The sequence below is a fragment of the Hylobates moloch genome, unplaced genomic scaffold (genome assembly GCF_009828535.3).
Source record: "Hylobates moloch isolate HMO894 unplaced genomic scaffold, HMol_V3 SCAFFOLD_5, whole genome shotgun sequence".
Taxonomy (NCBI): Eukaryota; Metazoa; Chordata; class Mammalia; order Primates; family Hylobatidae; genus Hylobates; species Hylobates moloch.
The window spans coordinates 71,401,352-71,429,264 of NW_026652280.1; the positions used below are offsets into that span (position 1 = coordinate 71,401,352).

Consider the following 27,913-nt stretch of genomic DNA (forward strand, 5'->3'; position numbering starts at 1 on the left):
CACTATATCATCCCAGCACCTGCCTAGCATAACACTATGCACATAATAGGTATTTAAGTGTGTATTACTAAAGAATCGACAATGAAAACAGTCAAAAAATAATATCCAGGGAAAATGAATAGCAAACAGAATATTGCAAGAAGGTGGATAGTAGTTTAAATTGAAAAGAGCAGTGGGAAACAAAATAGAGATTCCTCCATTATAAATCTCTCCTTACAGAAAAAGTCATTATTATGGTTTCACAATAAAACATAACAAAGATTTACTCAATTAAATGACAATTTATTACTGTTTCTTACCCAAGCTTTCTCTGTGTACTTCAAGTAAAAAGCCATCATGAAAATCTGGTTCACAGGCACATGGAACAGGTTTAGAACGAAAACGTTGGTTTCGATAATGTAAACATAAAGTAAACGTTGAACAAACTTGTCCAGGTAAAGGCTCAGGTTCTTGCAGATGTTCCAAGAAAGCTTTTCCACCCAAAACCTGAAGGTAAAGATACCTCCGTGTTGGATCAATATTAGCTGTAAAGTGTAGCAATATATATGAGGAAACTGCCAAATAACTTAAAAGAATGTGATCAAGACATTAGGAAATAAAAACTTGATAAAAACCCAATACCAAAGACTTAAAAAAAAGCAAAAGAGTAACAAATTTATTACTATATATACCAGAATCATTTGCACCCTGGGGAGAAGATATACATAATATGATATTCTTTTCTGGGTTTATATCCAGGCTACTTTCTCCCAGCTGGAAAAGCATCAGAACCAACATGTAGTATACTTTTGCTTTTTAGCTGCTTATCCAACATTCCTCCACCTTCACAAACCAATTCATATAATTATCAATTCAGCAAGTGTATTTGTCAGATAATTATATTACCATTTAAAAGCAAAGCTATACAGTTTTTATAAAACATATTATTAAAACACAAGAAACTGGTGATGCTGTTTTTGCTTCTACTGTGCTATACATTAACTCTTCTGATATACTTCATGCAAAACAATCTATGGTTTAGCTAACCATAAAATTTTAAGTATTTTATTTTGGGGGGAAAAAATGGAAATGTCTTCTATCAAATACCAAAGACTACATCACATCAATATTTACTATTAACCACAACTAAATTAATGTTAAAATATACATACTTTTTTTTAATGTTGATTGTCTATCAAAACAAATAGGTTGTTTTGGAGAGGAAGGGAGTTCTTGCTCAACACTGTCCTAGAAAAGCAGGAAAAAAAAATCAAAACAAATTAGAAAACAATTATAGGTTAAGGAAATGTCAATAAACATGACTAAGCACTGAACCTAAAGTCAACAGGCTAAGGCCCTTTCAAAGAACCCCTTATTTTCCTAGCCTAATTAAAATAATGAAAATAAAAGCCTGCATAAAAGATGATGTAAACTGGTCACTCCTAAAATCAAATGCTAAGGAATTAAACTGTCTTCAAGTAATACTATCCACATAAAGCTAAAAGCAAATCCTTAATACCTTCAACAAGGTTAAACTTTCTGTAAACCTATATAACAGTTGGCTTATAATTCCACCATGAGCTGATTTTAATAAAGTGTCATCACAGAGTAGAAGCTGTTATTAGGTCAATTTGTGTAACAAATGGGTTCATAAACTTCAAAAACCAAAAAAAGGTGCTGTATTAAAATACTTATTCCCTATTGTATTATGAAGTCCATCCAATTTTCACATTATATTACCCAGTATTGAGGTCACAGTTTTCATTATTGCCTCATTTTCAAATGAAGGCCTACTTACTAATTGTGCACTGAGACTATCATCCCATTATTGACCTATTTGTATTAAAAAATTTGAGGACTCTTATGCAGTCAATTATTTTCTTAAAGAAATTTGTAATTTGTTAATCATAGAGAATATAATCCCAAAAGAGTGCTTATTTTAAAAATACGCTTAATCTAAAGAAGTTACAGATCATAGTGAAAAAGAACTTTGTTATGGTGAACTAATTTGACTAAAGTATGTATATTCAAAATTTATAGACCTAGAAAATAAGAGAAAATTCTGTCACTGTAGAGACAGGAATATGATATATAACACAAATTTCATTGATACACAAAACTACTTGGTATATTCAAAGGGCAGAGCTAGCCTATACTTGAAACAAGGACACTAGTAAACAGAATGACCTTAAAAGTGGTTTTACTAAAAGCAAAGGCCCCACATCGGAACCTTATAAACAGTCTTATGCATTAGTATATACATATACTCTCATTTATTTCCCTAAAAGATTACTCACAGTAACAAAATTAAGTTCTTTCATCACATCATCAATGATTCCTCGACGTCTAAGGGCTTTGATCAAATCTTCTGTTGATAAATGTTGTTGATCAGGTGCCAATTCTTCCCGTATAGTCTCAGCAAGGATTTCTCTTATTCTGCCGTGGACATCCATCTAGGTAGAAAACTCACATTACAATTTATAACATCACAAAGCAATCAAATACTGCTTCTGAAGTTTTAGGGTTCTCCAGCTAATAGTAAATGCACAATTGTTACCACAATTGAATGGGAACAAAGGTAAGCTTTTAAAGAATGAATCTTTTGAGTACAAATTCTAGAAATAGTCTCCACTGGTTATCTGGCACCTTTGTTACCATTTCTCCACAAATAACACTCAACCAAAAGGAAATCTTCTGAGAGGGAGTATAGTATAATCAAAAGAACACGGACTAGGAGTAGGCAGATCAAAGTATGATCTTATCACTTTCATACTTTGATCTGGCTACTGATAAGGGAATCTTACCAGCTTTCAACTTAGTAGATGTGTAACCTCGAGCCAACTTATTTACCCTTTATAAATCTGTTTCGTCACCGATAAGAATGGAAAAACCCACTGTAGTGCCCTCTCACAATAGTGTTGTGAGGATTAAAGACGCTAGACACCTGGCACACAAGGGCACCATAAACGGTCGCTTTTATCACTTCAGCATCTTGCACTCAGTCGAGCGTGCGCTGCAGAAACTGGAGGTTCTTCTGGAGCTCCGAAATATTAACAAATTCCGTTATTACAAACCCTTTAGTAACTTCTCTTCCATGACTTGAGAATTTCTGATTGAAGCTCCTGGTTCAACTTCGCTGATACCCACGTTTCAGCGGTAAAGAAACCCTGACATTGGCCGGGCGCGGAGGCTCACGCCTGTAATCCCAGCACTTTGGAAGGCCGAGGCGGGCGGATCACGAAGTCAGGAGTTCGGGACCAGCCAGACCAACATGGTGAAACCCCGTCTCTACTAAAAATACAAAAATTAGTCGAGCGTGGTGGCGCGCGCCTGTAATCCCAGCTACTCGGGAGGCTGAGGCAGGAGAATCGCTTAAACCTGGGAGGAAGAGGTTGCAGTGAGCCGAGATCGTGCCACTGCACTCCAGCCTGGGCAACAGAGAGACTCCGTCTCAAGAAAGAAAAAAATCCTGATACCTTACAGCAGAATATAAATCTCCAAATACAACTTACACTCGATCCGACTGCCAGAAGTCGCTCGCTAAGCGCTTCATTCTCACGGCCGTCCTAAAACGCCAAGACCGCTCGTTCTATCGCCCCAGAATCTTGCTAGCGCCTGCTCGGCTCGTTTTCTTTCTCGGAGGCTAGGACGCTCTCCTGCCTCAAACTCAAAGCTCTGCCCACTCCGCGCTGCGCACCCCACAATCCTCGCTAGAGTCCCGGCAAGCAGATGCCGCTGTCGGCCCGGGGCTGCCGGGCAGGAGGGAAAGGTTATGGCTCGGCCCGGCGGTCTCTCCCAGCACCCGCGACTCTCACCTTGCTCAGCTGCTGGTGGATGAGCTGCTTCAGCTCGGAGGCTTTCTCCGGAGGCAGCGACATGCTGGCAGCCGGCGTCTCCCCGCCGCTTCTCTCCGCCTCAGACGCCCTTACTGGGGGGCCCCAGCCGGGCCAGGGAGCGTTAGGAGCTACTGGCGCACAAAGCGCCTCAGCCGTTCGCCTAGCGCAGCTCCCGGGGGACGCAACGCCGCGTCAGGCCGGGGGCTGACCTGGAACTGAGGCCCCGGCGGCGGCGGCGCCAACTGTTTTCAAACAGTGGCGGACAAACAAGGCTCGGGGCTGGCCCGCATGCTGCCTGATCGTTTTCGCCCGCCGCTCCACCTCCCCGCGGGCCCCGCACCCCGAGACCTCAGCGCACCCCATCGCCTTGCTTGCCAGGGTCTCCGAAAGCGCTGCTGGCCCCTCTTTGCGGCCACCCGGCGGCCTCTTTCCGCCCTCTGAACCGGCAGTTAGCTGGACGGGCCCTCAGGGCCCGGCGCCCAGGGACTCAAAGGACCCTCCCGCGCCCCGCGAGGCTCCGGGGACTCGGGCTTCCGCCTTCCTGCTGCCCTAGTTCTTTCCAGGGCCGCGCTTAGTACCTGCTGGCCACCCCACTGCGACCATGTTCGTTCCCTGCGGGGAGTCGGCCCCCGACCTTGCCGGCTTCACCCTCCTAATGGTGAGTCTCCGTTTGCGCTCGGGGCTGCTGCCTCGCGAGTCCCCTGCGGTGTCGCCACCCCGACGCGGGGTGTTTGGCGGTGCCTCGGGAGAAAGAGGGTACTAGTTTCTGTTTCAGGTTCTTGGTCGGAAAAAACAGGTTGTAGCCGGAGGCAGTCGTCCAAATAGAACCTTTGTCGGCTGTAAAACCAAACGTAGTCAAGTCTACAATTTGTAGTCTCTGTTTCCTGTAAAACGTGATGTGTTCCTACATTCTAGATACACTGAACTTACGTTTTGCAGGGCATCCTTCAGTTTTATCTTAGAAAGTCTTTATACGACTAGTTTTAGAATTAGTCTTAAGCTAGCATATTATCGTTGTTAACCGGAGAACTACTGATAGGGCAATAAACGTTAACTCTTGCCGGTAGTTAGCACAGTTTTATCGCTCTTCATATTCATTGATTGTTTTAATAAAGTCTGTTATGTGCGAGTATTGGAGTAAGACTAGGTGCGTGGACTCAAAGAATTTACAATGTAGTTGGAAACGTGTAATCAGTAAGAGCAGTAAATGCCAGGCTAGAAGCTTGAAAGGATGTAGAAAGGCCCTGAGATAATTGGGAGGGGAGGGACAGATGGCTTGTTAAGAAAGGCTTTATAGAGGAAGTAGTATGTAAAAGATGGAGGGGCTGTGGGCTGGGAGTAGGGGAAAGTAGGCGTTTCAGAAAGATGGATGTCTAAAACAGAGTCAGTAAGCATGGGGGACTTGAAGACTGCCAAGAATTTGGAATGACACATTGAGAGAGAATAAGCTGTAGGCCCTGTGAACCCAGAAGGCACCATTGGAAAATGCACTGTTTGGAGTGGCATAAGGCTGGAGAGAGCTGGAACTGTCATTCTTATTCACTACATATAAAACACACAGCCCCAGAGAAGAGTGTTTCAAAAAGGAGGGAGTGGCCATGTCAAAAGTAGCCCAGAGACGTGTAAGGTGAAGAAAGTGTATGTTTGGATTTAGCGACATGTTAATGGTGGTCACCTGGACAGTTACCAGTGAAGTGGTGAAGAGGAAAGCCATATGGAGTGGGTTGAATGAATGATAGAAAACAAGTAAAGATTTGGGTTGTATAATATATATTCAATCATTAATTCAGAGACAGGCATGATGGCTCACGCCTGTAATCCCAGCACTTTGGAAGGTCGAGTACAGGAGGATCGCTTGAGTTCAGGAGTTCAAGACCAGCCTGGGCAACATAGTGATACCTCATCTCTACAAAAGAAATAAATAAATAAAAATTAGCCAGGTGTGGTTTCCTGCACCTGTATCTCAGCTACTCGGGAAGCTGAGGCGGGAGGATCACTTGAGTCGGGGAAGCTGAGGCGGGAGGATCACTTGAGTCCAGGAGGCAGAGGCTGCAGTGAGCTGAAATCGTGCCACTGCACTCCAGCCGGGGCGACAGAGTGAGACCCTGTCTCAAAAAAAATTTTTTTTTAATAAGAGATAAAGTTTCTGCTTATGTTTTCGTGGACGACTTGGAGAATTTTTGCTATGTAGAGACACAAGAAATGAGGTTGCAGTTAGAGGGCTATGTAGGGTCAAGGGAGAGCCTTTTAGAATGAAAGATATTAGGCCGGGCGCGGTGGCTCACGCTTGTAATCCCAGCACTTTGGGAGGCCGAGGCGGGCGGATCACGACGTCAGGAGATCGAGACCACGGTGAAACCCCGTCTCTACTAAAAATACAAAAAATTAGCCGGGCGTGGTGGCGGGCGCCTGTAGTCCCAGCAATTCGGAGAGGCTGAGGCAGGAGAATGGCGTGAACCCGGGAGGCGGAGCTTGTAGTGAGCCGAGATCGCGCCACTGCACTCCAGCCTGGGCGACAGAGCGAGACTCCGTCGCAAAAAAAAAAAAGAATGAACGATATTAGAGCATGTTTACGTGCTGACAGGAATAATACAATATTGTGAGGAAAAGAAGGATGGTACAGAAGAGTTTAACCCAAGTAGCAAAATTGTTGAGAAGGGAATTACAGGAGGTAACTAGGCAATTGGTAGGTGACAACAGTGAAAAGTGGGAGAACATGCTGAGAGAACACCCCAAAGGACAGAAAACAAAAGAAGTTGTTGGAAGAATGCAAAGGAGGAGCTACATTAAAAGGATACTTGGAGGATAGCCTCAATAAAAATTAGGCATGTATTAGATGTAGTTGGTAAGGGAATGGGAAGAAATTTAGGTAGAGTGAATAATACTTAACTTTTTTTTTTTTTTTAGATGGAGTTTTGCTCTTTTTTGCCCAGTCTGGAGTGCAATCCACTGACCTCAGGTGATCCACCTGCCTCAGCCTCCCAAAGTGCTGGGATTACATGTGTGAGCCAACACGCCTGGCCCACAGCACTTGAAAAAGTTTAGACAGAAGACAATAGTTATATTAGTACTGAAAGCATCATAGCATCATAGCTAGATACTGATTTTCATTAACTACAACTGCTGGGGCCTCCTCCACCTTTGAGACTATTTAACAAATACTTATCGAATGCCTACTACATGTCAATTGTTGCTCTAGGCACTGGGAATGCAGTAAAATAAACCAACAAAAGTTCATGCCCTCATGGAACTTACATTCCAGTGAGAGTGGTTTACCTGTAATAAACAAAACAGTAAAATATACAGTGGTTAAGAGCTACGGAGAAAAATAAAGTGAGTGTGAGGATGTGTGTACTTACATTCCAGTGAGAGTGGTTTACCTGTAATAAACAAAACAGTAAAATATACAGTGGTTAAGAGCTACGGAGAAAAATAAAGGAGTGTGAGGATTGCAATTTTAAGTACAGCGTTCGAGGAAAGACTCACCCTAGGTGACAAATGACTAGAGACCTGAAAAAGGTAAAGGAGACAGCCATACAGAGATCCGGGAAAGAACATTCCAGGCAGTGGGAAAGCAAGTGTAAAGGCTATGAGGTATGAACAGAAGCACTCTTGGGTCTGCTTACCATTTGCTTTATTAGTGCGTCTTTACCCATTCCCAAAGGTTGAAGTGACCTTTTCACACTAAACACACACACACACACACACACACACACACACACACACACACACACACACACACACACACTCTGTCTTTTTCCCATGACTTAAAATCATGAAGCTGCCAAATCCCTACCTACATCCCAGAACATGTAGGAGCTCCACAACCTAATGGATGTCTCCACATGGTTAGGTCACATGAAACTCACATTCTACATGTCCAAAACTATAAACTTTTGCCCAAATTTGTCCCCATATTTTGTATTTTAGAAAAGTGCGCCGGGCATAGTGTCTCATGCCTGTAATCCCAGCACTTTGGGAGGCCGAGGCAGGCAGATCACCTGAGGTCACGAGTTCGAGACCAGCCTGGCCTACATGGTGAAACCCTGTCTCTACTAAAAATACAAAAATTAGCTGGGTGTGGTGATGCGTGCCTGTAATCTCAGCTGCTCAGGAGGCTGAGGCAGGAGAATTGCTTCAAGCCAGGAGGCAGAGGCTGCAGTGAGCCAAGATCGCGCCACTGCACTCCAGCCTGGGAGACAGAGGCAGACTCCGTCTCAAAAAATAAAGTGCTGCTAATTTTGGTGACTTACTGAACATATCTTTTATAATTTCAGCCAGCAGTATCTGTTGGAAATGTTGGCCAGCTTACAATGGATTTGATTATTTCTACACTGAATATGTCTAAGATTGGTTACTTCTATACCGATTGCCTTGTGCCAATGGTTGGAAACAATCCATATGCAACTGCAGAAGGAAATTCAACAGAACTTAGTATAAATGCTGAAGGTATGTAAGACTTTACCTTGTATTTTTCCGCTACAAAGTAGAGTTGTTTTAAATTAGAAATAGACTTTATTGATAATTGTTTTGTAGCAAATGTTTACTTAGTGCCAACTTTGTGTAGAATTCACAACCCAATCACATTGTCCTATTCTTTTACGTCCTGGTTTTAGTTGTTGTTAGCCTCTTGTAAATGGCAACTCTTACGAAGGTTGAGAATAAGATCATACTTGTATCTTTATTTATTTATTTATTTATTTATTTTTTGAGATGGAGTCTCTCTCTGTCGCCCAGGCTGGAGTGCAGTGACGCGATCTCCCTCACTGCAAGCTCCGCCTCCCGGGTTCACGCCATTCTCCTGCCTCAGCCTCCCAAGTAGCTGGGACTACAGGCGCCTGCCACTGTGCCTGGCTAATTTTTTGTATTTTTTTAGTAGAAACAGGGGTTTCACCGTGTTAGCCAGCATGGTCTCGATACCCTGACATGGTGATCCACCCGCCTCGGCCTCCCAAAGTGCTGGGATTACAGGCATGAGCCACCACACCCAGCCCATACTTGTATCTTTTATAGAATTTTTAAATTTCCTTTTTTTTCAACATGGATTTTTTTCCTTTTATCCTCAGTTTTATCTCCTGTTCTTACTGGTATGTGTAACCATCACTAACAATATGGAAAGGCAAAAAGTAGATTGCACTGGACTCAGTCCTACAGGTTTAATATATGTTACGTCAACTAAGCCTCATCCTCATAGTCATCTTCATCCATTATAGGATCCATAATACTATGGTATAGATAAGGCTCAAAGAGATTGACTTGCCTGATGCCACTAATAGGTGTAGGCTTTTCCCATACTGTAAATCTTTGTAATTCCTCATTGGACTATCAGGCTTGATTAATCAGGGAACACTGGTTATAATGCAGCACAGCACCAGGTGAGTAAGAGAAGAGCTCCTGTTGATCGTGAAGCATGGGAGCACCCAGTTACTGCCTTTGATGGCTAACTGTTCTGGTGATCTTTCAGTCTTTTGTTTACCATTTTAAAGTCAAATCCAGAGGTGACAGAAGAGCTTGAAAGGCCTTTGGTGAATTGAAAGACAAATGAAGAAGCATTTTGGTTTTTGTGTCTTATTAACCATATCATTGTTCTTAGCTTGCGATAGTAAAATGTACATTTGAGAAATGACCTTATTATTGAACTTCCTACAGGACAGATGTCTTTGTCAACACAAGACTAAATTTTAGTTACTGCCTCAGAGGATAAAGGACTGTAAATTGTTAAAAACAGAATTCATGACCGGGTGCATTGGTGCACATCTGTAATCCCAACACTTTGAGAGGCTGAGGTAGGAGGAGCACTTGAGCCCAGGAGTTTGAGACTAGCCTGGGCAACAAAATGAGACCCCATCTTTACAAAAAGAAAAAGAAAAAAATTATCCAACCTGTAGTCCCAACCTCTTAGGAGGCTAACTTGGGAGGACTGTTTGAGCCTGGGAGGTTGTGGCTACAGTGAGCCATGATGATGCCACTGCACTCCAGCCCGGGTGACAAAGTGAGACCCTATCTTAAAAAACAAAAGCCCCTAGAATTTGTATACTTTCCACTAGTGATAACAGCTATCTTTTATTGAGTATTACTATGAGCTAAATGCCATGTACTTTTTTTTTTTTTGAAACAGAGTTTTGCTCTTGTTGCCTGGGCTGGAGTGCAGTGGCGTGATCTCAGCTCACCACAGCCTCCACCTTCCAGGTTCAAGCAGTTCTCCTGCCTCAGCCTCCCGAGTATTTGGGATTACAGGCATGTGCCACCACACCCAGCTAGTTTTGTATTTTTAGTAGAGACGGAGTTTCTCCATGTTGGTCAGGCTGGTCTCGAACTCCCAAAATCAGGTGATCTGCCTGCCTTGGCCTCCTAAAGTGCTGGGATTACAGGCACAAGCCGCTGCGCTCAGCGGCGTTTACATGTAATTCATTTAATCCTTACAACTTTTCTTTCTTTTTTTTTTTTTTTTTGAGACAGAGTTTTGTTCTTGTTGCCCAGGCTGGAGTTCAATGGCACGATCTCGGCTCACCGCCACCTCTGCCTCCCGGGTTCAAGCGATTCTCCTGCCTCAGCCTCCCGAGTAGCTGGGATTACAGGTGCCCACCAGGACACCCAACTACTTTTTGTTTTTGTGTTTTTAGTAGAGACGGGGTTTCACCATGTTGGCCAGGCTGGTCTCAAACTCCTGATCTCAGGTGATCCGCCTGCCTCGGCCTCCCAAAGTGCTGGGATTACAGGTGTGAGGAGCAACTGCGCCCGGCCCCCATAAACTTTGTTTTATTTTATTTTATTTATTTATTTTGGGGTTTTCTTGAGACAGTCTCGCTCTGTTGCCCAGGCTGGAGTGCAGTGGCACGATCTTGGCCCATTGCAACCTCCGCCTCCTGGGTTCAAGCAATTCTCCTGCCTCAGCCTCCCGAGTAGCTAGGATTACAGGCACGTGCCACCACGCCCGGCTAATTTTTTGTATTTTTAGTAGAGACGGGGTTTCACCGTGTTAGCCAGATGGTCTCAATCTCCTGACCTCGTGATCCACCTGCCTCAGTCTCCAAAGTGCTGGGATTACAGGCATGAGCCACCACGGCTGATTTGAGATGGAGTCTCACTCCGTCACACAGGCTGGAGTGTGGTGGCAGGATCTCGGCTCACTGCAATCTCTGCCTCCTGGGTTCAAGAGATGCTCCTGCCTCAGCCTCCCAAGAAGCTGGGACTGTAGGCGCTCACTACCACGCCCAGCTAATTTTTGTATTTTTTTTTTTTTTGACAGTTTTGTTGCCCAGACTGGAGTGCAATGCCACGATTTTGGTTCACTGCAACCTCCACCTCCCGGGTTCGAGCGATTCTCTTGCCTCAGCCTCCGGAGTAGTTGGGATTACAGGTGCACGCCCCCACGCCCAGCTAATATTTTGTATTTTTAGTAGAGATGAGGTTTCACCATGCTAGTCAGGCTGGTGTTGAACTCCTGACCTCCGGTGATCCAACCACCTTGGCCTTCCAGAGTGCTGGGATTACAAGCATGAGCCACCACACCCGGCCTAATTTTTGTATTTTTAGTAGAGACAGGGTTTCACCATGTTGGCCCAGGTGGGTCTTGAACTCCTGACCTCAGGCAGTTCACCCGCCTTGGCCTCCCAAGGTGCTGGAATTACAGGTATGAGCCACCGCGCCCAGCCCTCATAAACTTTTTTTTTTTTTTTTTTTGAGATGGAGTCTTGCTCTGTCGCCCAGTCTGGAGTGCGGTGGCACGATCTCGGCTCACTGCAAGCTCTGCCTCCTGGGTTCACGCCATTCTCCCACCTCAGCCTCCCAAGTAGCTGGGACTACAGGCGCTCACCACCACGCCCGGCTAATTTTTTGTATTTTTTAGTAGAGACAGGGTTTCACCGTGTTAGCCAGAATGGTCTCCATCTCCCGACCTCATGATCTGCCCACCTTGGCTTCCCAAAGTGCTGGGATTACAGGCCTGAGCCACCGCGCCCGCCCCTTTTAAAGCATCTGTGATTTCACCATTTATCTACCCAAGCTTCGCCATTAAATTTGATGTTCTTGCTTCAGTTTAAGCAGAATTCATGTTGCTCTGATAGGGGCACTTAATGTCTTATCCTTCTTAGTGCCTCAAACCAGATCGTTTTCAGGTGTGTTATACCAAGTCAGTACAAGTTTATTTTGGTGCAAAATGTTTTCATAAGTACACATTTTCTATGAACTTTTTGAAGACTCCTCATATATCCGATTGTTGTGCCGTGCCCTTGAAATCTCTTTTACTCTAGAGCAGTCCCTTTTTTTTCATCACAAACCGATTTATTGAAGAAAAGACTGGGTGTGTTGTTTTATACAATGTCCCACCTTCTGATTTGTCTGATTACGACGTCCCCTTGTCATTTGGCTTGTTGTTCTAGCCCCTGTATTTTCTGTAACTGGAGTTAGCTCTAAAGGCTTGATTAGATAAAAGGTTAATGTTTTGGGGCAGAATACAGAACAGGTGTTGTTGCTTTCATAATGTATCACATCAGAAGAAAAAAGTACTAGGAAACAGGAACCTAACAACAAAAAGAATTGCATAGGCTGGGCACAGTGGTCCACGCTTGTAATCCTAGCACTTTGGGAGGCCGAGACGGATGGATTGCCTGAGCTCAGGAGTTCGAGACCAGCCTAGGTAACACGATGAAACTCCGTCTCTACTAAAATACAAAAAATTAACCCATTGTGACGGTGTGCGCCTGAAATCCCAGCTACTTGGGAGGCTGAAACAGGAGAATCGCTTGAACCCAGGAGGTGGAGGTTGAAGTGAGCCGAGATCACACCATTGCACTCCAGTCTGGGTGACAGAGCGAGACTCTGTCTTAAAAAACAAACAAACAAAAACCAAAACTTAGCCAGGCGTGGTGGTGTGCTCCTGTAATCCCAGCTACTTGAGAGGCTGACACACAAGAATCACTTGAACCTGGGAGGCAGAAGTTGCAGTGAGCTGAGATTGCACCACTGCACTCCAGCCTGGGTGACAGAGCGAGACTTTGTCTCAGAAAAAAAAAAAAAAAAAAAAGAATTGTATGATACGCTGATGAGGAGAGTATTGCTATCACCGAAGAAGTGGTAGCTTACATTTTAAAAAGCTAAGCCTGCCCACCCCCTACAGCTACATTCTTTTCAAACCTAGGTCAGTTGAATTGGACTACATGTGTTTGTCACAGATAGGTTAGAGGCTGAGTAATCTGTGCCTTAGTCTCTTTTCCCTAAATTTATACCCTTTTCCCTAATTCCTAAACTTCCTTTGGACTGAATATACCTGGTGCTTGCTAGATTTGCTGAGTTCAGCATACCCCCCAGCCACACCACATCACACCAGCCGTAGGAGACAATCGCCAAAAGACCTGTAACAGTAGAGACCTGATCCACCAAAGGATTTGCCGTTATTTGCAATCTGTTTATAGTAACCAACACTTACCCCTTAGCGCAGTAGTAATCCTGTGTCCTTAGAGACTATTTTGTCCCTGACTCAGACAGGAGCTTCTAATTTTTTTTTTTTTTTTTTGAGACAGAGTCTCGCTCTGTCACCCAGGCTGGAGTGCAGTGGCGCCATCTCTGCTCACTGCAAGCTCCGCCCCCTGGGTTCACGCCGTTCTACTGACTCAGCCTCCTGAGTAGCTGGGACTGTAAGTGCCTGCCACCAAGCCTGGCTAATTTTTTTATTTAGTAGAGATGGGGTTTCATTCACCGTGTTCACTAGGATGATCTTGATCTCCTGACCTTGTGATCCGCCCGCCTCGGCCTCCCAAGGTGCTGGGATTACAGGCATGAGTCAGCGTGCCCAGCTGCTTCTCATTCTTAAAAGTGAAGTTGGGCAGGGAAGCCTTAAGCATCTCTAGAGTGCGCCCCTTGTAGAATCTGATGAAAGCTATGGATCCTTTTCCCAGTAAAAAATACAAACACATTGACTCACACGACATTTTATGTTATTTCAGATCCTTTAAAAAGTTCTAAGGAACACACGTACCTATTTCAGGATTTTATTACATGGCTAACGTTCTCCTACCTTTTACTGTTCCTTCTATTAATCCCAATGAGTGTTGCTGTTCTCTGGAGACAAGAGGGGAGAATATCAAAAGCTAAAAAGTTCAGTTTTCTTAAGGATGATTTTATTTGTCATAATACCAGAAATTTTCAGGGGAATACTTCTCTGGTTTTGCAGTTAAAGTCAGAAGAAAAATAATTTTTGATATTTTCTTACAGTTAACTTTTCAGAAATGAATCTGTTCCATAGAATAAAGCCCACTGGGTCATTTTAAGGTACTTCTAAAAGGTCTTATTTTAACCAGATGACATATATGTTCTGTATTTTAATTATTGAAAATATTTAATTGCAAAAGATATTATAATTCAATTTTTATTTACCATAATAATTTCAAGTTGTATAACTTTACTATCATATGATTTCATTTTCTTCTTGTTTTTATAGTGTATTCATTGCCTTCAAGAAAGCTGGTGGCTCTACAGTTAAGATCCATTTTTATTAAGGTTAGTATGTTGTAGTTTGCCTTTTTGTTTATTAAAGTGTAATGAGAATATAAGTAACATTAGGAATTAAGATTCAAAAATTACTACTGTTTTTACCATATGTACAGTTAAGATCTGATTCTATAGAGAAATAATCTTACAATATTTCAGATGTGTTACCATCTTTTCATGATTATATAGAAAGGAAGTAGGGCTTTTATCTTGAGTGTTACATATTTTCAGTTCGGGTAGCATTGGTGAAAAAAATGTAAGCATATTAATATTAGAGGTTTATTCCATTTGTATTACATTTCAGCTGGTGGCATCTACATATAAACTATGTATATGTCAAATTATGTATGTGTCATAAAATATTCTGAATCTGACTTCTTTCCTCCTCCACTGTTATCATTGAGTCCAAACCAGTCATCTTCATGCCCCTAACTCTAACTTGCCAATCTACCTCCCACAAACAGCAGTACTGACGATCCTCTAAACTTACACCACATCACTGCTCTCTTTGAAACCCTCCAGTGGCTTCTCCTCTCACTCAAAATTGTGATCCAGGAAAAGGGGCTCGCTTCCTGATGCACTGTGACCCCAGGTTTTTGAGACAAGAAAGGCTTTATATTGCAAATTGACTCCCAAGGAGACAGGAGTGGAGCTCAAATCTGCCTCCCTGTGCTGGCTTCAAGGCAGTGTTTTTATTAGAAAAGGTTCAGAGGGTGGATTCTGAGATCAGTAGGTGAGTGATGGAAGGAAAGGGGAGATCTGGAAGGTCCTTGGGCATGCACAGTTATCTCTTCATGCGAACTCATAGGGCTCATGTGCCAATTAAGGGGAGTGAGTATGAAACGTGGCGCTGGAGAGTCAGCTTGCGACACCAGCAAGCTTGTTCTCTGCAGACTCCACTTGGCCATATTGGTTCCAACCAATTTCAGACAGTTCTTTTATCCCATAAGGGGAGGAAGTTTCAGTATTTTAGCAAGTAATTTCTTACCTGCTACCCTCTTTTTCTTTTTCTTTTTCTTTTTTTTTTTTTTTGAGACAGTCTCCTCTGTTGCTCAGGCTTAAGTGCACTGATGTGATCTCAACTCACTGCAACCTCTGCCGTCCTGGCTTCAAGTGATCCTCGTGCCTCAGCCTCTGGGATTACAGGGACACGCCACCACACTGGCTAATTTTTGTATTTTTAGTAGAGACGGGGTTTTACCATGTTGGCCAGGCTGGTCTCCAACTCCTGCCCTCAAGTGATCCACCCGCCTTGGCCTTTCAAATGCTGGGATTACAGGTGTAAGCCATGCCCAGCCCAAACTCAAGACTTTCTGTTAGTCATTGGTTTCTTTAACTCTTTGGGGATGGTTTGAAATTCACAGCCCTTACTGTGGCCTATGAGGCTGTATATCTATGCTGTCTAATACAGTAGCCACTAGCCACATGTAACTATTTACAGTTTAATTCATAAATTTAAAATTCAGTTCCTCAGTCACTACTCAACGTTCTATTTGCAGGAGCCCCATTTGCAAAGAGCCAGCATAACAAGAGTCATGCTCACAGGAGCTCTGCCAGACTGCTGCTCTGCAGAGCCTAACCTGCAGCCACACTGGCTTCCCTGTGTTGTTAGACATTAAGCTCATCCTGTCTCAGTCTTTCCACTAGTTTCTCTGCCAGAATTCATTTTCTTGGAGACTCAAAAGGGTTTGCCTCCTTTAGTGTTTTCTTAAATGTTTCCTCATCAGAAAGGCCCTCCTAAACAATCCTTTCTTCCTTTTTTTTTTTTTTTCTTGAAACAGGGTCTCTCTTGCTCTGTCACCCAGGCTGTAGTGCAGTGGCATGATCTTGGCTCACTGCAACCTGCCTCCCAGGCTCAAGTCATTCTCCGGCCTCAGCCTCCCAAGTAGCTGGGATTATAGGCGTGTACCACCATGCCCGGCTAATTTTTGTATTTTTTTGTAGAGGTGGGGTTTCGCCACGTTGCCCAGACTGATCTTGAATTCCTGAGCTCAAGCAGTTCATGCTTCAGCTTCCCCTAAGTGCAATGGCATGATCTCAGCTCACTGCAACCTCCGCCTCCTGGGTTCAAGTGATTCTCCTGCCTCAGCCTCCCAAGCAGCTGGGATTACAAACGTGTGCCATTGTGCCCGGCTAAGTTTTGTATTTTTAGTAAAGATGGGGTTTCACCATGTTGGCCAGGCTGGTCTCGAACTCCTGACCTGAGGTGATCCACCCACCTCAGCCTCCCAGAGTGCTGGGATTACAGGCGTGAGCCACTGTGCCCGGCCCTCTTTTTTTTTGAGATGGAGTTTCACTCGTCACCCAGGCTGGAGTGCAGTGGTGCAATCTCAGCTCACCGCAACCTCCGCCTACTGGGTTCAAGTGATTCTCCTGCCTCAGCCTCCTGAGTAGCTGGGATTACAGGTGCCCGCCACCACACCTGGCTAATTTTTGTATTTTTAGTAGAGATGGGGTTTCACCATGTTGGCCAGGCTGGTCTCGAACTCTTGACCTCAGGTGATCTGCCCACCTCAGCCTCCCAAAGTAGTGGGATTACAGGTGTGAGCCACCACAGCCAGCCGAAAGTAAGCTTCTGAAAGGAATGATGAAGTGTCATTTACTCTTATATCCCCAGCTCGTATGATAGTGTCATGCGTGTAGAGAAACTCTTAGTAAATATTTGCTGAGGGATTTTTTGGAATAACCTGAGGTATCATCTTTTCAGGAGGTTAGAAATACAGGATTTTAGTGACATGGTTAACTGCATAGTACTTTTTATTTTAACTTCTTTTTTTTGAGATGGAGTCTTGCTCTTGTCACCCAGGCTGGAGTGCAGTGGCGCAATCTTGGGTCACTGCAACCTGTCTCCCGGGTTCAAGTGATTCTCCTGCCTCAGCCTCCTGAGTAGCTGGGATTACAGGTGCCCGCCACCACACCTGGCTAATTTTTGTACTTTACTATTAGTAGACATGGGGTTTTGCCATGTTGGCCAGGCTGGTCTCAAACTCCTGACCTTAGGTGATCTGCCCGCCGCAGCCTCTCAAAGTGCTGGGGTTACAGGCATGAGCCACTGTGCCCAGCCATTATTTTAACTTTTTATCGAAGTATGACATACATGAGAAAAGTGCACAAATCATAAATATACAGCTTGGTGAATTTTCACAGAGTAAACCCTCTGTGAAACTAGCTTTCAGATGAAGACATAGAGCATTGTCAGCATTCCAGAGGACCCCATAATGCGTCCTAGCCAGTATTCTATTGGTGGAATTCTGTGGTATATACTTACAGCATCTAGCTTCCTTTCTCAACATTCCGTTTGCAGGGTTCACCCATGTTGTTGGAAGTAGCCATAATTCATTCATTCTCAGTTCTGTGCAGTGTTAAGTTGTATACATAAGCCATAATTTGTCCATGGTACTTTTGATGCTACATTTGATTATTTCCAGTTTGAGACTATCATGAGTAGTGCTGCTAATATTATTTTTAATTCTTATATTAGAATCACTGCTTTCTTTAGTTAACATTATATACCCAAAGTTTTGCAGTTAGAGTTGGTAACATTTTTACATTGTGCCACATGGCTTTTTGTTTTCCTTCTAATCAGTGTAAGTTGAGAAATTATTTAATGTATAATTGAAATTTTTGGCAGCTGGAAGTAAAGACTGATTTTTTTTTTTTTTTGAGACGGAGTCTCGCTCTGTTGCCCAGGCTGGACCGCAGTGGCATGATCTCAGCTCACTGCAAGCTCTACCTCCTGGGTTCATGCCATTCTCCTGCCTCAGCCTCCTGAGTAGCTGGGACTACAGGCGCCCACCACCAGGCCTGGCTAATTTTTTTGTATTTTTAGTAGAGATGGGGTTTCACCGTGTTAGCCAGGATGGTCTCAATCTCCTGACCTTGTGATCCGCCCACCTCAGCCTCCCAAAGTGCTAGGATTACAGGTGTGAGCCACCCTGCCCGGCCACAAGAATGATTTCAAAATGGCAAACATTTGCTAAGCATTGATTCTTTGCGCCGATACTGTTCTAAGTACCTTATATTTATTACTTAATTCTCATGACAGTCCTATAAGATAGGTACTAATATCCTCATTTTTCAAAGGAAACACTGAAGTACAGAAAGGTTAAGCAGTTGCCTGACACATGATCTTAGGGAGGCAGGACCAGCATTCTAGCCCAGGCAGCCTGGCTCCACAGCTTGCCTCTTTTCTTTTCCTTCTACTTGTCGCTTTTTTTATCTTTTGAGACAGGGTATCACTCCACCCAGGCTGGAGTGCAGTGGCACAACTATGGCTCACAACAGCCCTGACCTCCCAGGCTCAAATGATCCTCCCACCTCAGCCTCCTGAGTACCTGGGGCTACAGACGTGCACCGCCATGCATAATAATTTTTTTTTTTTTTTTTTTTGTAGTAACAGGGTCTCACTATATTGCCTAGGCTGGTCTTTAACTCCTGGGCTCAAGCAGTCTGCCCACCTCGGCCTCCCAAAGTGTTGGGATTAGAGGAGTGAGCCACCATGCCTGGCTCAGAACCTGCCTCTTTTAACCGCTATGCTAGACTACCTTCTTACTTTAAAAGTTAGCCTGCATTTCTTACCTGCATTTTAAATTTTATTGAATAGTTATTTTATGAGCAGTCTTTGAAAAATTTTCATAAAGCGGGTTCCCCCTGAAATTTTATAACCCACATTCCAGATTTTACCAGCTGTGATCGTCTTGCCACACCTGCTTGATCTCTCGCTATGCGTGTACACAGTTTCCTTCTTCGAAACAATCCAGAAGTAGGCTAGCAATGTCATCATGTGTCACCCCTACATACTTCCACACACATCTTTCAAGAACAAGGACACTGTTACCATACCCAAGAAAACCAGCATTTAATGAGTTTATTCAGGAGCATCATCCAACATATTCAAATTTCCACAGCTGTTCCGAAAATATCCTTCAATTCTGGATCCATTCATGGTTCACAGGTTGTATTTGGCTGTTACATCTTTTTAGTTGTTATCCTTCAGAGTAAAACTAGCCTGCCCCTCTTTCTTTCTTTACAATATTGACGCCTTTGAGGAATCGGGGCCGGATGTGGAGCATTCTCCATTCATCTGATTGTTTCCATGTGACCAGATTCGGGTCACAAATTTCTGGCGAGAACCCTTCACAGATGACCATGTTTTGGTTATTAGGTAACAATAGATTACTTAAGTAGAGAACTGGGAAATTTTCCTTTGTCCATCACAATAGAATTTTTTTGAAATCTAGATTCCTCCTGATTCATTGATTTCTTTTTTTTTTTTTTTTTTGAGACAGAGTTTCACTTGGTTGCCCAGGCTGGAGTGCAATAGCACAATCTCGGCTCACTGCAGCCTTCACCTCCCGGGTTCAAGTGATTCTCCTGTCTCAGCCTCCTGAGTAGCTGGGATTATAGGCACCTGCCACCATTCCCAGCTAATTTTTGTATTTTTAGTAGAGATGGGGTTTTACCATGTTGGCCAGGCTGGTCTTGAACTCTTGACCTCAGGTGATCCGCCTGCCTCCCAAAGTGCTGGGACTACAGGCGTGAGCCACCATGCATGGCCATTGATTTCTTAATTATAAAGATACATTAGATAATTCATTTTTCTTTATCATTCACTTTTGGTTTAAGCACAGTAAGTGGATCTGAAAATAATTTCAGTATATATAAATTATATATCATTACATAAAGTTGAAATAGTATATAGAATGTTTGTAAGCTCTAAGACTAACTTGTAGATTTTCTTTTTATTCCCTCAATGGTGTGCAAAGTATAAATCAAAGCCATTCTGTGAAAAACTGCTTTCCTGGGTGAAAAGCAGTGGCTGTGCCAGAGTCATTGTTCTTTCGAGCAGTCATTCATATCAGCGTAATGATCTGCAGCTTCGTAGGTATGTTCCTGCCTCTGGAAAGTTATTTTTGGTATGGTTCATACTATGATAATTTCTCTATTAAAAAGTTAAACTTTAAAAGCCATGTAGATCCTTACCTCTTCTCACTGGAGTTTAGAAAGAGGGGGGTAAGAGAAGGTCGGGAGATGGGAGGGAGTACAGTTAGGCAGATCTTTTCAGTTCATGTGAGCTTAGTAGAGTTGGGGCATGGGGAAGACATCGTGTAGAGAGAGTTTGGGAACCATGTTTTTAGTGTTTCCTGTCACATGCATGGCAACATCACAGAGCTCAGCTAATTGAAGAGAATAAGCAGAAAAGGTACTCCAGATTTATTGGTTGATAACTTTTGAAAGATTAATATTTTTAGTTATTTCCATATATGCTACCATTTTTTAAAAAACATTTACTTTTTGTAGAGACAGGGTCTCAATATGTTGCCCAGGCTGGTCTGGAATTCCCGGGCTCAAGCAGCTGCCTGCCTCAGCCTCCCAAAGTATTGGGATTGCATGCATGAGCCCCCCCGCACCTGGCCACGTGCAACCATTGATATTTGCAGAAATCCACTTGCCTAAAGTGTAGCTCCCTGGCATGTCAGAGTGAGCTCTTAAATGTAAGACAAAGTATCCCAGAAATAGAACTATAAGCTATCATTATCACATAAAGTTGATAACATATGGAATACTCTTATACTCCAAGATGTAGCTTTCATTTATTTATTTTTGAGACGGAGTCCTGCCCTGTCACCGAGGCAGAAGTGCAGTGGCACAATCTCAGCTCACTGCAACCTCCACCTCCTGGATTCAAGCGATTCTCCTGCCTCAGCCCCCTAAGTAGCTGGGATTACAGGTACCTGCCACCACGCCACACTAATTTTTGTAATTTTAGTAGAGGCTGGGCTTCACCATGTTGGCCAGGCTGGTCTCAAGTTTCTGACCTCAGGTAATTCGCCTGCCTGGGCCTCCCAAAGTGCTGGGATTACAGGTGTGAGCCACCGCGCCCGGCCCCAAGATGTAGCATTTAGATCATTTATTTTTTTATATTTTATTCTTTCAGGGATAGAGTCTCGCTCTGTCACCCAGGCTGGAGTGCAGAGGCGCAGTCTTGGCTCACTGTAACCTTTGTAGGTGGTGTAGATCATAACTTTTATCACTTACACACCTATAAAACCAGGATGAAAAAATACCAATAAGCCAAGAGTTACCTTTCAAAATGAGCTAATTTCCAGAACTTTCACAAAAGGCATTTTAGGCTTCATGGCAGAAGGGAGCAAAGCTGTGGGAAATTTTTGCAATGGACTTGCGTAAGTGTTTCTATCTTTTTATATTGTCTCCTAAGTAAATAAGTAGCAAATCAGAGCAATATTTTTTACTTAAGTCTGCTGAAACTTGTGTTTTGCCTGTGCAGGAGAATATATGGAGACCAAGAGAATTTTAGCTAAAGAACCAATGTTTGCCTTAGAGTTTGTATTTGTGAGTTTTTAAAAAGTTAACTATATGATTATTTCTAGTACTCCCTTCCGGTACCTACTTACACCTTCCATGCAAAGAAGTGTTCAAAATAAAATAAAGAGCCTTAACTGGCAAGAGATGGAAAAAAGCCGGTGCATTCCTGAAATAGATGATTCCGAGTTTTGTATCCGTGTTCCAGGAGGAGGTATCACAAAAACACTCTATGATGAAAGGTGAGTTTGTTTGCCGCCTGTTCATTTGTTTCCCACTTTACTTAAAAATGAAATTAATGCAGTGAGCCGAGATCGTGCCACTGCATTCTAGCCTGGGTGACAGAGCAAGACTCCGTTTCAAACAAAAAACAACAACAAAAAAAACCGAAATTAAGTCAGGGAATGTATTGGATTACTTACTGAAACTTTGAGAATATATTGATAGGCCGGGCGTGGTGGCTCACGCTTGTCATCCTAGCACTTTGGGAGGCCGAGGTGGGCGGATCACGAGGTAAGGAGATCAAGACCAGGAGATCGAGACCATCCTGGCTAATATGGTGAAAACCTGTATCTACTAAAAATACAAAAAATTAGCCGGGCCTGGTGGTGGGCACCTGTAGTCCCAGCTACTAGGGAGGCTGAGGCAGGAGAATGGCGTGAACCTGGGGGGCAGAGTTTGCAGTGAGCGGAGATCATGCCACTGCACTCCAGCCTGGGAGACAGCAAAACTCCGTCTCAAAAAGAAAAAAAGAAAAAAAAGAAAATATATTTATAAAACTGGTACTATTTTAGAGCTCTTGCATTTAGGGGAAAGATTTAAACTTGGTTACAGAAGAATTGGTTTCTGAAAAGCCATATTTAATGCTTTTATTTTGTGTGACTTTTTAGGGATTCTAATACTTATTCTTTGCAACCTCTACACGCACACTTTTTTTTAATTGTGGTAAAATACACATCATGCAAAATTTACATACATTTATCATACATTTTAACTATATTTAAGTGTACAGTCAAGTGCCATTAAGTAATTCACAGCATCTGCATCCATCAGCACTGTCTACTTCTAGAACTTTGTCATCATACTAAATAAAAAATCTGTACCCATAAATAATAACTCCCAACTTTATTTCTGTAAAATTGGTGTTGATGTTCCCATTTTCATTTCTTATTTTAATAATTTGAGTCTTGTCTTTTTTTTTCCTAGTCAAGCTAGCTAAAGATTTGTCAGTTTTGTTTGTCTTTGAAGAACCAATTTTGATTTTGCTGATTATTGTTTTTCTATTCTCTATTATTCTATTATTCTCTATTATTTCTCTCTTATCTAATCGTTATTTTCTTCTGCTAGCTTTGGATTTGGTTTGCTCTTTTTTCTCTTTTCCAAAGTGTAAACTTAGGTTATTGATTTAAAAGTTTTTTTTTCTTTTTTACTGAATGTGTTTACAGCTGTAACTTTTCCTCTTAGCGCTGTTTTCACTGCATGCCCTACGATTTGACATGTTGTGTTTTCATTTTCACTCATCTCAGTATTTTCTCATTTCCCTCATGTTTTTGTTCCGTTCCTCTCTTGTACCCCTTGGCAAACACCCACCTCCTTTCTAAGAGTCAACTTACCCTTCACCTCCTGTCTGCAGTCTTGCCTTTTCCAGTCTTCTAGACAAGGAAGTTGCCCATCTGCACTCCCACTGCACTCCACCTCTTCTGTACTTTGTTGCACTTACTTTACCAACCAGACCTCCTAAACTTTTGCTTCTGACCATGACAGAGTAACTGATACCTGACTTGCCCTCCTGCCATAAAAAAACTGGAACCTGACAGAATTTATGAAACAACTGTTTTCCAGACATTGGACTACAGGCAGCACACAGCTGTCATCCCTAAGAGAAGGCAAATTTTACGTCTATAGTTGCCCAGCTTTCTGCTTGGAGATACGTTCTGGCCTGCAGCACAGGGCGCGGATACCAAGCAGAGCACAGTGGTCTTGCTGAGTGGAGGAAATGAGTTAAGACTACAGGGAGGCCGAGGCGACTGGAAATACAGGGCAGAGGATCAGAGGGCAGGGGTGGTGCTCATAAGAGTCCGGGAGTCTGTCTCCTTGGGTCTTTTTCTGAATTCTAAGCCATGGGTATAGGGTTAAACTATGAGGACAGGCAAAGAACAGCTTCTGGATAGCTATAAGCTTGCCCACAAAGTTAGCATTGATAAACAGAAAGTCTTATAAAAGTTAGACCTACTCAGCATCAAACATTCAGGAAATGCAGATTTTACCCTAAGAAACAATATTTAAAATACTCAGTTGTATCAACCAGAATAAAATAGTTCCAAATAAAAAAAGTAATAAAATAGTCATCCTCTGCCTTTCTTTTTAACAGAAGACCAGAGGGTAATATTGAAATGATTATCCCACACTGTGTTACAAACTAATAAGAGGTGCGATAAGCTGAAGAGCATACCCCTGCACTTTCCAAGTTAGAGCCTTGAAAATGCAAGCACAGCCTGGGAGCCAGCCTTCTCCAGGCGAGAGCCTTGCCTAAGGCCATCACAGCAGAGGCATTTAGGAACTGGAATTTTCTGAGCCATCAGAGCTCATAGTGGTTCCATACAAAGATTGAGAGCCCCTAAGGTATTTGAGAACCAAGTACTGGGCTAGTGTGAGTGGGGCTAACAGTTTCTACTTTGTAGTTTTTAGAGACAGAAACTAAAGTTAGTCTGGTATCATCTGAGACTTCCAAACGTACACATCAGAGTCTCCTCAGTGCCTTTCCTTCCTTAGAACTAGGCTCACTTTTATTTCTGTAGCTCTCTTCTCTTTTAGTCTCGTGCTTTCAAGTTTTGGCATGGCATTTTTCTCACAGTTCTGGGTTTTAGGGTGTTAGGAATAATTTTTGCATTTATTGGCAAGCAGTAAACTTTTTGCATTGGTGTATCTCCATCTCATCACTAGCTTGAGGCGTTTGTAGTGTGATAGAAGACTATGTTTTGGAGTTAGAGAGACCTAAGTTCATGTCCCATCTCTGCCACTTACTAGATATAGAACTTTGGGCATGTTAACTGTATTCAATCTCTCTTTTTTTTTTTTTTTTGGAGACAGAGTCTTGCTCTGTCTCATGCGATTCTCCTGCCTCAGCCTCCTGAGTAGCTACAGGCGCCCGCCACCACGCCCGGCTAATTTTTGTATTTTTAATAGATGGGGTTTCACTGTGTTGGCCAGGCTGGTCTCGAACTCCTGACCTCAAATGATCTGCCCGCCTCGGCCTCCCAAAGTGCTGGGATTACAGGCATGAGCCAGTGCGCCCGGCCTATATTCAATCTCTTTAAACCTGTTCCCTCATAAGAGTAGCTAATACTTCTGTCATGTTTACTATGTGGTCACTGTTTTAAGCATTTTGCCTCCACTACCTCCTTTCAACCTCACAACAACATGTGAAGTAGGTTCCATTATCATCCCCCTTTTACAGATGAGGAACACCCCTGGTTAAGTAACTTGCCCAACATATCTGGTAAGTTGAAAGAGCTAGAATCTGAATCCTGGTGTCTGTCCTTGTTCCCATTATTCCAAACTGATTCATTTATAAAACGGAGCTAATTATAGCTTCCTCAGGATTATTACAGGGATTGTCATAAAACTTGCAGATAATGCTTAACACATACTAACGTCTTTGGAAGAAGTAGAAACTTTTCTTTCCTTTAATGATTCCATTCTCTTCCACAGTTTCCCTCACTGCTTTAGATAGTAACTAGGTATTATTTTCTTTCAGTCTCTGCTGTGGTGCTTCTGAAAATTACTGTCTTCTGAAGTAGGTTTGGGGAGTAGATCAGAACATACCTTATCTGCTATAGCCAAGGACAGAAAGGCTGCTTTTTCATGCAGCCGTGGGGTGAGGCATGATCGTGCATGTTCCCCAGTGGGTGTTACAGGGGCCTGCTCTCACAAGTAGAAAACTCTGTGTGGGGCAAAGGGAGATGATAAGTGATCTTATGATGTGGCATCTTTTCCTTTCCTAAACCAGGCAGGTTATTGTAGCTGTAAAAACAGACACACTAGAGTCAGCTCTTGTACCTGTGAAAGAATACTGATTCTTATTTTTATTTCTTGTAGCTGTTCTAAAGATATCCAAATGGCAGTTCTGCTGAAATTTGTTTCAGAAGGGGACAACATCCCAGATGCATTAGGTCTTGTTGAGTATCTTAATGAGTGGCTTCAGATAATCAAACCACTTGTAAGTTCTATTATAGCTTAAGCCTCTTCTTTGTCTGGTTGTGTGTATTCATTAACTTGCACTTTATATACTACCTAAGTAGACCAAATAAGTGAACATTTATGTTAAATATAGACATATCTTTACATAAAATTTAGTTTAAGCTGAACTTCTGAAAATTAGAGGGCAGTTAACCGACCTATTATTTACACTTGTTTCATTAAAGCTGACTTTCCAAAAAGGAAAATCCTTAGTTTTTCATTGTACTTACTATTCATGTTAGATTAATTATGCCAGACATAGTCTTGCAATAATAAACAAGCCCTCTGTGGAATTCAGGAATTTTTTTAGGGAAGTAGAAAGTATTGCTATGTGAGCAGTACTGTAGCTGTTGAATATGTATTACAGTTGATATTTTTCTCTATTATGAAATGAGAGTATTACACACAGGGAAGTGAGTTAGCCTTTAGGCATAACAGAACACCTCATGAGGCTGCTTTCTAAGGTGGGTAACTAGCTTTTTAATTCATGCTTTTGCCAAGAATAAATTGATAACAAATCACATGATGCTGATTTTTTTTTTAACCCCTATTCTTTTTGAATGTGATTTTCCCTAATAAACTTCATCTACAGCCTTTCTGGTATATCTTTATAATTTGCAACTTAAAGAAATTTATCTTCAGTTGACAGGAAGACAAACTTTATTTTCCTTAACAATAAAACCTGGCTATAAAAGTGTCAACCAAAAGGAACACAAAAGGAGAGTTTTATAATTCACTTTAAAAGGAGATTTGGTGGTAAAGTTTAAAGATTAAAATATTTTGTTCTTCAATTACAGAGCGATGACCCCACAGCATCTGCCTCACGGTGGAAAATACCAAGTTCTTGGAGATTACTCTTTGGCAGTGGTCTTCCCCCTGCACTATTTTGATCTAGTTTCCGTTTTCTACCTTATACCCAAAACACTTACTACCAACACAGCTGTCAAACATTCTATATAAAAAAATTGTATGATCTGGTATTAGGAAATTACTTTCACAGTAAATATCAAAGAAAAAAGATTAAGGGTCTCTTTGCCATGCTTTTCATCATATACAACAAATGTAAATTTTGTACAATAAAATTTTATCTCCTAAGTAATTTTGTCTTAAATGTACTTTTTTAAAAATTCAGATTCTCTATTAGCTTCCTAGTTCGGCTCTTATAAATCACCACAAACTTAGTGACTTAAAACACACCAGTTTAATTTTTTAATTAACTAATTAATTAATTTTCATTGTTATTTTAAGTAAAATGAGACGAGGTCTTGCCATGTTGCCCAGGCTGGTCTCGAACTCCTGGGCTCAGGCAATCCTCCTGCCGTGGCCTCCCAAAGTGCTGAGATTACAGGCGTTACACCACCATGCCCAGCCACAAATTTGCTTTTAAATTCTGACTTCTGAGTTCTAGAAGTCAGAAATCCAAAAATAGGTCTGACGAGGCTAAAGTCAGGGTGATAGCAGGGCAGTGCTCCTGAGGAAGGCCTTAGGGAGAATTTGTGTTCTGCTGTTTCCAGCTTCTAGAGGCCGCCATATTCTTTGGCTTCGGGCCCTTCTATCTTCAAAGCCAGCAGCTTAGCATCTTCAAATCTCTCACTTATAAAAGGACCCTGTGATTGCATTGGGCCCACCCCAATAATCCAGGATAGTTTCCCCATTTTAGAAGAATTTAAATATAAAAGACATAATAAAAATAGTTCTTATTTTCAACTGCCTGCTGCATACCAGTCACTGTTCACCGCCAATCTTTGGGATGTACGATTGGCTTTCTCATCTATAACACAAGGCCTTGTAATATTTAAGGATACACCCTACTTCCCAGCACTCCGGAAAGGTTTCCTTTTGATATGTAAATCATTCTGGATTCTGTGGCCTATTATTTCTGTTTGTTTCCCTTTTGGTTAAAATATGAAGTGGGGGTTGACATCAGCAAGATGGCAAAATAGGAAGTACCAGTCCTCATTACCCTGCAGAGACACCAATTTATAGACCAAGATACCAGAAACCAGTTAAGTTGCAGTATCCCCAGGTGAGTGCAAAATTAAGAACAG

The 27,913-nt window shown here is 42.5% G+C and overlaps 2 protein-coding genes across 6 annotated transcripts in view; one reads left to right on the plus strand and one right to left on the minus strand.

Moving 5' to 3' along the window:
- The window catches only part of SPIRE1 (spire type actin nucleation factor 1), a 280,087-nt gene extending 276,035 nt beyond the window's left edge, over positions 1-4,052 (minus strand). For 4 of the 5 annotated variants that reach the window (XM_058438667.1, XM_058438665.1, XM_058438666.1 and 1 more), the window contains exons 1-4: positions 3,795-4,052; positions 2,277-2,432; positions 1,152-1,227; positions 300-524 (exon numbers count right to left, since the gene is read on the minus strand). In XM_058438667.1, coding sequence (XP_058294650.1) covers positions 300-524; positions 1,152-1,227; positions 2,277-2,432; positions 3,795-3,857 — 520 coding nt within the window. In that variant the 5' untranslated portion in view covers positions 3,858-4,052. Of the gene's footprint in view, positions 1-299; positions 525-1,151; positions 1,228-1,498; positions 1,553-2,276; positions 2,433-3,794 lie in introns of those variants that run through there. The other variant, XM_058438668.1, reaches the window with a different exon arrangement.
- Positions 4,053-4,296: 244 nt separating this feature from the next.
- On the plus strand, positions 4,297-26,964 carry PSMG2 (proteasome assembly chaperone 2). The gene is made up of 7 exons (XM_032152858.2): positions 4,297-4,473; positions 8,093-8,264; positions 14,254-14,312; positions 20,069-20,187; positions 21,695-21,868; positions 25,725-25,845; positions 26,663-26,964. Exons 1-7 carry the CDS (start codon positions 4,417-4,419, stop codon positions 26,753-26,755), a joined length of 795 nt encoding a protein of 264 aa, XP_032008749.1. The 5' UTR covers positions 4,297-4,416; the 3' UTR covers positions 26,756-26,964.
- The last annotated feature ends 949 nt before the right edge of the window (positions 26,965-27,913 follow it).